The sequence below is a fragment of the Bombyx mandarina genome, chromosome 01, assembly GCF_030267445.1.
Source record: "Bombyx mandarina strain Sakado chromosome 01, ASM3026744v2".
NCBI lineage: Eukaryota > Metazoa > Arthropoda > Insecta > Lepidoptera > Bombycidae > Bombyx > Bombyx mandarina.
Window position 1 is genome coordinate 15,813,121 of NC_143208.1, and position 12,065 is coordinate 15,825,185.

The following is a 12,065-nucleotide window of genomic DNA, read 5'->3' on the forward strand; positions in this document are numbered from 1 at the left end:
GGTTAGTCTCTAAAAATAAAATTTACTTGCTTCTTTCTTTCATATGACCTTTTGCTTTCAAGAGTGTAACTTTCACTAGTTGCAAAAAGAAAAACAGTAAGTATTAGTATAAAATTCTATCTGTTGGTAACATTATGGTCTTACGATCGCGCTTAACGTTTTTAAATCTAGATAAAATACCTATATGAAGGATAAGAATTGTGTATATTTTTAATACGCAGGACAAAATTTACTGTCCAAGCCGGTCATCGTCCTCGTCGAACCCGTCGCTTGCGACGAAGGGCTCGGCGAGTAAATTAACCCACAGAAACAGCACACTGAGTTTCTCGCCGGATCTTTTCAGTGAGTCGCGATGGGTCCGATTCGGTGGCACCTAGATTTTGCGGAGCACGGCTTTTGCTAGGGTTCGTGCTAGCAACATCGTCAGGTTTGAGCCCCGTGAGCTCACCTACTAGTTAAAGTTACGCTGATATGGTCTCTCTAGAGTCTAGACCATCAGCCTAGGTAGGAAAAAAAAACTGTCCGAAGGAAACTTGCAGCATCAGCCTTATCTTATAAATTGGGTATTCTTTTGGTACATTAAATTAAATGTAAATTTATTGTACGTTAATACATACGTACATAAAATTATTTTCTATTAGATTCATGAGAAGTTGTAATCCGTTGTTATAGATCAATGTCAAATTAATTAGGTACATATGGCTAATTCTAGATTAATACGGATTGTAAACGAGGTCAGGAACAAGTCAATCAACTACACCGTTATCCTTGAATAAGGGCGTTAAAAAATTAACAATTTGTATAAACAAGAATAATAATCGAAATCTAACGTGAATTTAATTTTTTATTGCCTTTATAAGTAAGAAAATATACGGCCTATCTGATCCTGAGTAGTTATCATCGCTCACAGATGTCAGTACCGCAAGGAGCAAAGCTAGGCCGCTCTTTTCAAACCTCGTTTAAGTCCATCAATTCATTACCCGGCTACTCTGTGAAACCGTTGAACTTAATCAACTTTATTTTCCTTATGTCTAAATTCATTCTGAAAAGTGCAATTTGTTTACAATGCTATAAAACATTGGTTCTTATTAATTCCGAATGAGTCATCGGCTCCCCTCTCCTCTTTTTGAACGTAGTGCAACAGCGGGAAGACACCTTTATACTTTAGCTCAGCTCTGCACTCTCGTTCATCGCTCATAGATTATACTCGTACTGTCTCGTTTCTCGTACAGTCTCGCTCAATAGTTAGTTTGCTGTGCACGTAGAACTGTGCACGTTATTGATTTGACTTGTATTTTCCTTCATATTTAACTTTGTGTGTTAACTGTTCATTTTAGATTTATTTTTATTTTGTTCGTTTTGTTTTCGATTTCCTATCAAGACACTACGGTCGGGCAGGGTCAGTTACAATTCGCTATTCATGAAATGAGATTATCCTGATTTATTTAAGGTTGATCATATTTGAAAGCGTATTTTAACTGCTTACAGTATTAAATAATATTTGAGATGGCGACAAACAACACCAACGGGCATTGCGAGAACTACCGTGAGTTTTTAATTCTACCGTACACGTATTTGTTTGCGAACCAAAAGTTTTTCGCTTTTCGCTTTGATTATTGATTGATGCAGGATGCGTGCAGTTGCAGCCATTGTGAAATGTGATGAGTACCTTTTGAATCTTAAACGCTTCTCTTGTTCTACTTAAAATTAACATTCCCCGTTTTATTACGTATTACCAGTTTACTGACGCAGTAATTTAATGTTCCTAAATGATTTTGATCATTTAAAAAAAATCAATTCATCATTATATTAAATTTAATAATGAAAATTTTCTGCAGCAGATATGTTGGTTAAAGCTCAATTAAATAGTGCGTCATTTTTTTTGTTTCACATTGTTTTTATGCTTTTATTTTATTTTAGTGCCCTTAAACTTGTGCCACAATACCTTGACCTTGCGTCCATTAAAAATAAATTCGGTGTGATTTTGCCTAAACCTAAACTAACCGCATGACGAAGTACGAAAACTCCAAAAACCTCGAACATGAAAGTTTTATTGATTTTTATCCTAAATTAATTATAATAAAATATTAGCTTCAATGTTATCTTCAAATTCAATTGTCCGTTGTATTCTACAGATTTCCGGCGAATACAGCAATCCTCCCTAAAGCACGGTAGATTGTTTCCGCGTTATAGGAAACTACTTGTAGGATCATTCTTGCATAACGCGCTTGTATATAACTTGTTATGTACAAATATAATATATTATATATACAAATATAATTATACATAACCAATGTGTTTACAATTCAAAACCTAGGAATACAAATTTAATCAATTAATTTAATTTAATTTTATAACAACACAATGTGCAAAGGTACACGAAACTAATTATGAACTGTACAAATCACTATAAATTTCACAGTACAGAAATATGTATAGCTTGTGAAAACTCCGCGTTATATGGTGAATACCCGTGTTATACGCGGGATTGAAATCGCGTAATGCGTTAGAATAGTACCGTGTTATAAGAAGGATTACTGTATATGATAAACTTTAAGCAGTGGTCTGACTGCGTGACGAACCGCGGTCTACAAACGGCTTAATCTTAGCACTCGTACCGGATCATCAGCAAAGTATCGTAAAAAAAAGCGATAACCACATTTATTCGTACTTAACAATTCGAACTAATTTATCGCGCTATCTACATAATATCGTCCCACTCACGATCGTATCGCGTTTAGTCGAAACCTCGTTCACGAACTAACTGATCGTTTGCAACGACAAGCAAAGGTACCTAAACTAATAATTGAGACATCAATTCAGTTTGAGTGTTTTGTTTTAGAATCACGCAAGTCTAGGTGCTAAACAAAAAAATAGTGATTGAACACGATATTGATCTGTGAAGCCATGTGTAAATGTCGAAAATTGCTTACACTACTGTACAAATACAAGTTGAATACAAGGTTATTACCCTAAAACCACTTGAGCGTTTCATTGTAAGACATATCGGTTTCCGGACATAGGTCGAGTAATTCGAAGCTTCTCTAAGAGTGAAAGAGGCGGTGTGACTTTCTCACGTTTCGCTCTGATGTTATTAGACAAGATGGAGTCCCTGAAGAAGCTGTTCCAGCCCGTGCACGAGAAGGTGGACGAAACTTGGAGCAAGGTGACCATTGTCGGGGTCGGTCAGGTTGGGATGGCAGCAGCTTTCTCTATGCTGACGCAGGTGAGGACCATTAAGCATGCAAAATACAATATTTCAACCTTATCTATACTAATATATTAAATCTACAGTGATTTTTACGGATGTTCCGTTATAACTACTGAATCGTGCATCCGATTGACTTGAAACTTGGTATCCATGTAAAAAATACTGTACTTAATGGATAGGCTAATATTTATATGAGCGTTGGACTCCCTACACCAGTTGCGGGGGCGTTAATGATGAGAATATTTGTGGGGTGAGAAATAATAATGTTAATTTTAAATGCCCAGCGTAGCGCACGGGTACAGCTAGTCATAGTATATAATTCGGAAATAATTTATTAACATCGTTTACAGATTTTCAAAGATTAAAGTTTTCTTATTCTAGAAGCTTCCAATATAAAAATTTATTTACTCTATGTAAATGTACGTCAATGAATTTCGTACTAAGTTTTTTAATTTATTTATTAAAACAATGTATGTTCATGCTTCTTCTTAGCAGGGAATAATAATTTACATTAATTGAATCGGCAAAAGTGATCATCTATCAGGTAAAAAGTGCGAATGAATATATGCATCAGTACATATTGAAACAGCCAGGTTCAAGGAAAATATAGCAATGATTTACGGTGTCATAGTTAATTTTAGCTTACGCGATTTCCTTCGGCCAGATGTTGCTATTACGTACAAAATCTACATTTCAAGTATTGATATTGGCTTATTGCAATGTAGTCAGTAGAAAGTTTTTTTAATCTTGAGTTTTTATTTATGATTTGTGAATTGCTTGATAATGGCAAAATCGTGATAAAACTTATTGGGTTTATGAGGTTCTAGTTGACTTCAAATCATCAATACTAGAACCGTAATCATTTGTGATATCATCAAAAAAGTCTAATCTTTGAGGAAAGGCCATATTTCCCCACATTTCTGTAGTCTACCACTAAAGTCACAACTGTTTTTTTAAGTTAATATAATGATTCTTTTTTGTCTTCTGTGATGGCGTGTTGGTGAGCAGTCTGTATGTAACGTCAAAATATCTTACGGTAATGGTAGATTTGTGCGTTTAATTTAACCTTTAGTTTAGATTAGATTTTGAAGCTTGTGTGTAAATATGCAAATTTTCGGTTTGAGCTTATGTATGTCACCATATAAAAAATCGTATCTTCATTTTAAAGATTAATTAGTTGCGTAATTTGTATCTGTCTATTGTTTTAAATTTTAAAAATTGTATGTCTTATATAGGTTCATAAACGTTTCGTCCGATTATAATGAAACTTTATACTGGTTGTTATTCGGGTTCCGGGAAAGATTTGTGATAATACCATCTGAGTGGTACGTGAGTAGTTTAAAAAAACAGATATTTTTATTCATACAATTACCAATATTCATAGCGGAGCGTTTTACCGGGTTTCACTATATAATAATGAGTTTGTCGTAATACAATCGAACGTGTTGTTGTCACGAAACTCCTAGTTGTTCTCAGTGAATTTATATTGAAATAAAATTGAACAGCTAATATTTAACGGTGCTAATTTATTTCTTTAAACAAACCGAGTCTCTCGAGGTTTTGAACAGATTCAAAAATTATGTATATGTAATATGCATTGATTTGAATACCTTTATTAAAAAAACATAAGGATTCCCCAACCACACTGTATAACTATACGTATATAATGTTCATTAAAAATACTACACAAATAAAGTTACAAACACATGTAGCAGAAGCTTTTAACCAAAATAATCACTAGGTATAACAATTAGGTAGTGCTTTTTGACCAACTATAAAAATAATTCAAAATATTTTACAACTTCGCCCGTCTTAAATTTTGTTTACTCACTGTTTTGTTTACTCACTGTTTAAATACTGTTTAATATTCAATAGTAGCTTAAAACTTCGGTGCGCGAAACTGTGGGAAAAGCGGACAATATCACAATTAATGTGATGAAAGTAACATTGTTTATTATTAACCCGGAATGAAAAATCCAAACCCCGTGTTTCTGCAGCAGAGATTACGGATTGCAGCAACAATCGCTTAGTCATCACGGAATCAGATAGTGGATCCGTTATTTAATTTTATATTTAGAACTGTAGATAAGATTGTCCTTTACGTACGTACACGCGTCGCATCGGTGCAATGCTATAAATTGCTCCAAATGACATTTCGTCTGGCTTGTATTTAAACCATATTTATTTATCTCACTTTCGTTAATGGTAGTACTGGTAAAAATAATAATAGACGAATAGTATTGATTCACGATGGCCATTCATAATTTTGTACTTCCTAGTTTTCGCACAGTCGTCGAAAATCTACCATGATCAGTACACCTCAAAATTTCAATTTAGTTTATGCATTATACATATATTCTCTTTTGTTTTTGAATTTTTTTCTTATTTTTGCAATGTTTTTTTTTATCATTAACACTCAATATCTTTAATAGTTACAAAAAAAAAAAAATTGTTGAAAGCACATGAGAAAAAGGTATTGAACTATCTTTGCCCTTGCCTGTTTATACATAGATTAGAATTGCTACTTATACTTTAATCTTTAGTGAAAATCATGGTTAACTTTTTTATTTTCTTTCACGAGTATTCATAGTAAATACAATATTGATGTACTTGTTCTTTTCTTTATTCAAGTTTAATTTGAATTTCAAATAGAAAGATAGAATCGCTTGTTTGTAGCTTACTTTTGACAAATTACCGTTTTGAGTGGCAAATTCTTTGTAATAAATAGTACATTTTAGATTTTTTAGATTAGCACTGTAGATAGAGCCTGTTGAGTTTACAAGAATATTATGGGTGCTTAAATAAGAGTATGTTTCAATGCACAGAATGTTACGAATAACATCGCTCTAGTAGACATGATGGCTGACAAATTGAAAGGAGAGATGATGGACCTGCAGCACGGATCAGCATTCATGAGGAACGCCAAGATCCAATCTAGTACGGGTAAGCGGAGATTTATTAATTTACAATTTTATTAGTCCCTAAGAATTTTATTTATTTGTTTAATATCATTTTAGATTGAATGCTACGATCAGCGAACCGTAGTCTTTTGTTATTCTAGTTGATATGTTTTCCAAGACGTAGTATAGTATAATATAGTATAGATATAGTATAACATATACTTAGTTATTTTCTCTATATTTTACTGTATATTATGAATTAGGTATACCAATCGAAAAATACTTCATATTTTAAATTTATATCGGAGAGTCCAAAGGTGATCTATGGGGTAATAAAATCTACGCGCGATTTCGTATTGTCTCTGCAAGCTTGGTAGCAAGAAACTAAGGCTTATTTCGAAGTACAACTGTGTCGTATTTTTAAAAAATCAAATTGAATTTGAGTATCCACATTATGTGATATATGAAGAGATGCAGATATGCGCGGTTGAATAATTCGACAGTAACAAAGATAGATTCTTTCACTAGATAAATCATCAGTAATAAATATAAATGAATTTTATTATTTGAATAGTATGCTTCTTATAACACGTAAATCTAAGATATTTTACTGGTGTTTGGAGTCTAGTGGACTGACACGGGTAGAACACACCGTTCTGCCTATTTATCCTGCGAAAAAATAATACATTTCGTTTTGAACGTTAGGGCAACCATAGGACTATATAACTTATATCTCAAGGCGATTGTTCGCATTCATCACGTAAAAAAAGTGAAAAAAAACACTCAACAGAGACCTTTAAATGCTTAATGAATAGAAAAATAGTTTTATGTTTAGAAAATCGTTGTGCATAAAATTTAAAATGCAAAAACTTGGCGACTTAAATTTAATGTTAATGTTTTTTCGCAGATTATTCTATAACAGCTGGCTCGAAGATCTGCGTGGTTACTGCTGGTGTTCGACAACGCGAAGGTGAATCTCGTCTCGATCTCGTGCAGAGAAACACCGATGTTCTTAAACAAATAATCCCGCAGGTAAAAATGGTTTTTCCCCAAGGGTATTGGTATGTTTAGTTAGGGCATGCATTCTCTCTTTTTTTAAATTTAGTATCCGTATCGTTTAGGAACGCAGCCGCTCAATATCTATATATATAAAAATGAATTGCTGTTCGTTAGTCCCGCTAAAACTCAAGAACGGCTGGACCAATTTGGCTAATTTTGGTCTTGAATCATTCGTGGAAGTCCAGAGAAGGTTTAAAAGGTGAATAAATATGAAATTGCTTGGAATTAAATAAAAATAACAATTTTGTTTTTCCTTTGATGTGTCCCCGTCGGACGGATTTCTTTTGTTTGTTTAAAGCTTAGGTCTTTTATTCATCGATTGAGGCACTACGAAGTCTGCCGGGTCAGCTAGTACTAAATAAAACTCTCAAATAAATAACTCGTAAGAGACAAGATTTGAACAATGAGGCCGCCGTTCAAATGCGAAGTAAAACTATATACCAAAACTGGCCTTGCCGAAAAAGGACAGTAGCTTAGTTTTCGCAAATGATTTGCTATCGAATTAAATTTTTTTTTTCAATAGATGTATTACGGTTTGATAATTCGTTAACTATAGCGGTCTTGGCAAACACGATTGAGTTGATTTGAATATCAAACTACCATTAGTTTGCGCATGTTTTAAGCATTTTCTAATACTGTAGTTAGATTTTAATCTACATAACTTGTATGTATAATATGGTTGAAGCGATGCGAAAATGTTCGCTTTGCTGTCCCAAGTCTCCGATCAGCACTAAGCATCAAATAGCTTAGTATCAAGCAAGCTTAGCTTATTATCAAATAGTGCTATGTAGGGTCAAGTTCATATTTACATCACGGACATCTAATCGACTTATGTACGGATAAATACATAACGATTGTGAAAGGCTATTTGGTTTAACTGACATTTTTGCAACTTTACAAGAGAGCCATTTAAAAGTTTAAAATTTGGAAAAAATATCCTAACAAAAAACTTCTTTCAGCTATTTCAAAGGAGTAAACATAATTGAAGTTCAATTAAAACCATCGAACTGTTAATTCTAATGCGAAATAATAGTACGCGCTTTTAATTACAAAGATAAATGTTGCGTAATAAGTAAAACGTCGCTTAAACCAAATAGCCTTTGACCTTTCTATATATTTTCTTGTGTTTTCGTAACTGTCTAATATGTTTTTTTCTATTGCTTACATAACTATGTAAGTACAGTGAGGAGCTCACAGCCCGCCTGGTGTCAAGTGGATACTAGAACCCATAGACATCTATGACGTAATATGACGTAAATGCGCCACCCACCTTGAGATATAAGTTCTAAGGTCTCAGTATAGTTACAACGGCTGCCCCACCCTTCAAACCTAAACGCATTACTGCTTCATGGCAGAAAATAGGCAGGGTGGTTGTACCTACCCGTGCGGACTCACCAGACGTCCTACCACCAGTAAAAAGGTCTCATAATTTAATTATTTTGTTGATCCGCACAGCTGATAAAGTACAGTCCGGACACAATATTGGTGATCGCCAGTAACCCAGTGGATATTCTGACGTATGTGACGTGGAAGATTAGCGGGCTGCCCAAGCACCGCGTCATCGGGTCCGGCACTAACTTGGACTCGGCACGGTTCCGTTACCTGCTGTCGGACAGGCTCGGTATCGCTACCACGTCCTGCCACGGCTACATCATCGGCGAACACGGAGACAGCAGCGGTAAGGGGAATTTATCGAGCAAATATTGTTTACATTTTAACTTTTTTTTATTTCTACCCACAGGCAAACAACGAAGTTAGCTTACGGTCCTATGATCATAAAAAGAAAGGGACATTTTAATTTGTCGGTATAAATATAAACAATATAAGTGTTATCAACCAATGGATAAACACATATCGTCTTCTTGCATTAAAACCGTATAATCTCAAAACTTACTAATTTTACAGGAGAGTGTTTTAAAGGTTTACCATGTGATATTTTTAATATTAATCATCTTTGCAAAATTTATTTTTTACCAGTTACATTATCTGTCTTTTAAAGTAAGATAAAATTATGTATTAATTTTGTTAATAGTAGTCAAAACATTTCTATCGTTAACCTTTTCCATGGAGTTCGGGCTGCAGGGCGGGATCGATGGAGACAGTTGGTTGACGAAATCGGACGGAGTCACGATCCTCAGCAGTGAGGAACCGATCGAAGAGAGAGTGAAAACATAAATAACTAAAAAAAAAACTAAAACTAAACTACGCTTTTTTGACAGTATTTATGAGAAAAATACTTACTGGCAAATGATTCCGCATATTACCTAACTCAATTTCGAATATTTTTGGAAATGGTACACTTTTAATGCGAAAAGACGATTTCATGTATAATAATAATAATTGTATCCCCGTTTAATCCTAACCTAAATTTTTGGACACAGTTCCAGTATGGTCTGCAGTAAACATAGCGGGAGTACGCCTCAGTGATCTCAACAATCAGATCGGAGCCGACGACGATCCCGAGAACTGGAAGGAGCTTCACGAGAATGTCGTGAAAAGTGCTTACGAAGTCATCAAACTGAAGGGGTACACTTCCTGGGCTATCGGACTGTCGCTGGCTCAGATCGTGAGGGCTATACTCACGAACGCTAACAGCGTTCACGCGGTCTCTACTTATCTAAAGGTAATCTGAGTTATGGGCTATGATGAATCACTACATAGTATGAAACAAAGTCGCTTTCTCTGTCCCTATGTATACTTAAATCTTTAAAACTACGCAACTGATTTTGATGCGGTTTTTTTTAATAGATAGTAATTGAAGAGGAAGGTTTATATGTATAATACAATCCATTAAATAGTGGAGAAAAACTGTTATTTTTGAGGTTTCTAATGTGATGTCGTAAAAAATCAAGAATAAAATTTCATGTTTCCGAAGCAAAGCGAGGGCGGGTCGCTAGTGTTTTATATAATACTGTAATCTTGATGATATGTAAATTGGCCTAATCTCAACGTTTCTCCTTAGGGCGAGCACGGCATCGAAGACGAAGTATTCTTGTCACTGCCGTGCGTGTTGAGTCACTGTGGAGTCTCTGACGTCATCCGCCAGCCTCTAACTGAACTTGAAGTGGCACAGCTTCGGAAATCTGCTAAAGTCATGGCTAAAGTGCAGAACGACATTAAATTCTAACACGAATGCATCTGAGTTCGAAGGAATGTGGTTTTGGTGCGTTGAGCGGAGTGTGTTGTTGATTTGAAGAACCCACCAAAACCGTAACAGGCTGCGAGCCATTTTTGTATGTTTGCTTTAATTCCTTTGGAGTTGTATTATTATTTTTACGTATTTAGTGTATAATCACGTGCATTTTACTTTTAATATACAACCCTGTTTTCGCATTTCATTTAAATTTCTTGGAAAATTCAATGAGTTTAGATGGAGTCGAATCCTTTAACCTCTTCAGGGACGATTTTTTTAAAGTACATACGAAAACATGAATTTTTATACTCTTTATTCCGATTTGTTTATTTTATATTGGAAGCAATAAGTAAAAAATTAACAAAAGTAGTAAATATTCATTAAACATTATATATATCCACATAAGTGGCCATTTAGCGTTATTATAAAAATAAAAAAATAAAAACAAATGTACCCATATGTGCCAATGTCCCAGAAGAGATTAAGAAGTGCGTAAGATTACTATAGGTACAATTGTGCTCTCAAATCGGTATTATTGTTAAGTTTTTCTCTAATCTGTGCATTTAAATGCTTTAAAGCCAGAAAGCAAATAGATTTATCCATTCACTTAGCTATAGCAATTTCAGTGCTCGTATAATAAGCAGATGGGTGCTAGGGACCGTTTTCGATCCTTTGACATAAAAGTAATATTTGACAGCAAAATCAATAAAACAATGTAACCTCATTATTCTAATTTTTTTTCGATCATACGTAATTAATTGTTCGATCTCTAGTGAACGACAGCTTTTGTAAAAATCTCATTACTACCTCTAGTCACATCTTTATGTCATCTTCTTGTTCTTCGGTTACAGATAAAGCATACATTTATTAAGAGATATATTATTCTATGATTGTGCGAGCACTTGCCCACTGCCAATACCTGGTTTCATAGATCAAGTGAACCCATACGTACCTACTTCAAATATCGTAATATTATTGTATATCCTTTTGCCTATTTTGTACCCAAGATTGGATTTTTGATTGTCATTAGCCTATTTAATTTAAAATGATTTCCAGTAATTTATATTTTTTACCGGTACCTCACTTAATATTCTCAGTTTTTAGACATTTATAATTTATCCTTCACTTTCTTAAAAGTTTGTCAATGTATTATTTACATTGTTTAATTAACCCTACGTTTTACTATGATAATATCCGTGTATTAAAATTTCCTATTTGATAATTTACTTTTTGTTTAATAAAGGAAATTGACTTTTTAATGATGTTATTATTTCTTTGCTATAAATGAACGACGATCTTACGACACGTGAGAACGTAATCTTGAGACGTGAACACGATGTCTCTGTTGTATTAGATGTTTTTACAGCACTATTTTTTATTTATTTTAAACCGAAGCTTCTTCATACGTTGCACGCAATGTAACACAGCAATCATACTATAGAGAGAACGGGGAATGTATGCAAACTACCTACGCGATACATTTCTGGTTTTAAAAGTAAAAACTTATCAAAAATATCCTTTTTTTAATGCACATAACTATATCTGCAAATATATACATATATGATAAGTGAATAAGTTCAGGGCCTAATTGGCGTTAAGTAATTACAGAAATCCTTAGACATCAGAATATGATAGCCGCCAAGAGGTCTAAATTTCAATTGTAAATCTCAGCTAATCGGTAGAAATAGAGTGGTGGTGGTGATGATATTTTGATGTATGAGCTCACGAGATGTGCTACCGGAAGCTCAATTTATCAAATTAA

General features: G+C 34.2%; 1 protein-coding gene across 2 annotated transcripts; it reads left to right on the forward strand.

The window, feature by feature from the left end:
• The first annotated feature begins 1,258 nt into the window (after window positions 1-1,258).
• On the forward strand, window positions 1,259-11,562 carry Ldh (lactate dehydrogenase). 2 transcript variants are annotated; one of them, XM_028187390.2, is made up of 8 exons: window positions 1,259-1,399; window positions 1,489-1,546; window positions 3,099-3,226; window positions 6,037-6,154; window positions 7,019-7,143; window positions 8,626-8,848; window positions 9,552-9,793; window positions 10,133-11,562. In XM_028187390.2, the coding sequence occupies exons 2-8, from the start codon at window positions 1,507-1,509 to the stop codon at window positions 10,295-10,297; spliced, it is 1,041 nt and encodes a 346-aa protein (XP_028043191.2). In that variant the 5' UTR covers window positions 1,259-1,399; window positions 1,489-1,506; the 3' UTR covers window positions 10,298-11,562. The 2 variants fall into 2 exon arrangements, with proteins under 2 accessions (XP_028043191.2, XP_089591542.1); XM_089735416.1 differs by having other exon boundaries at window positions 1,259-1,546.
• Window positions 11,563-12,065: the final 503 nt, after the last annotated feature.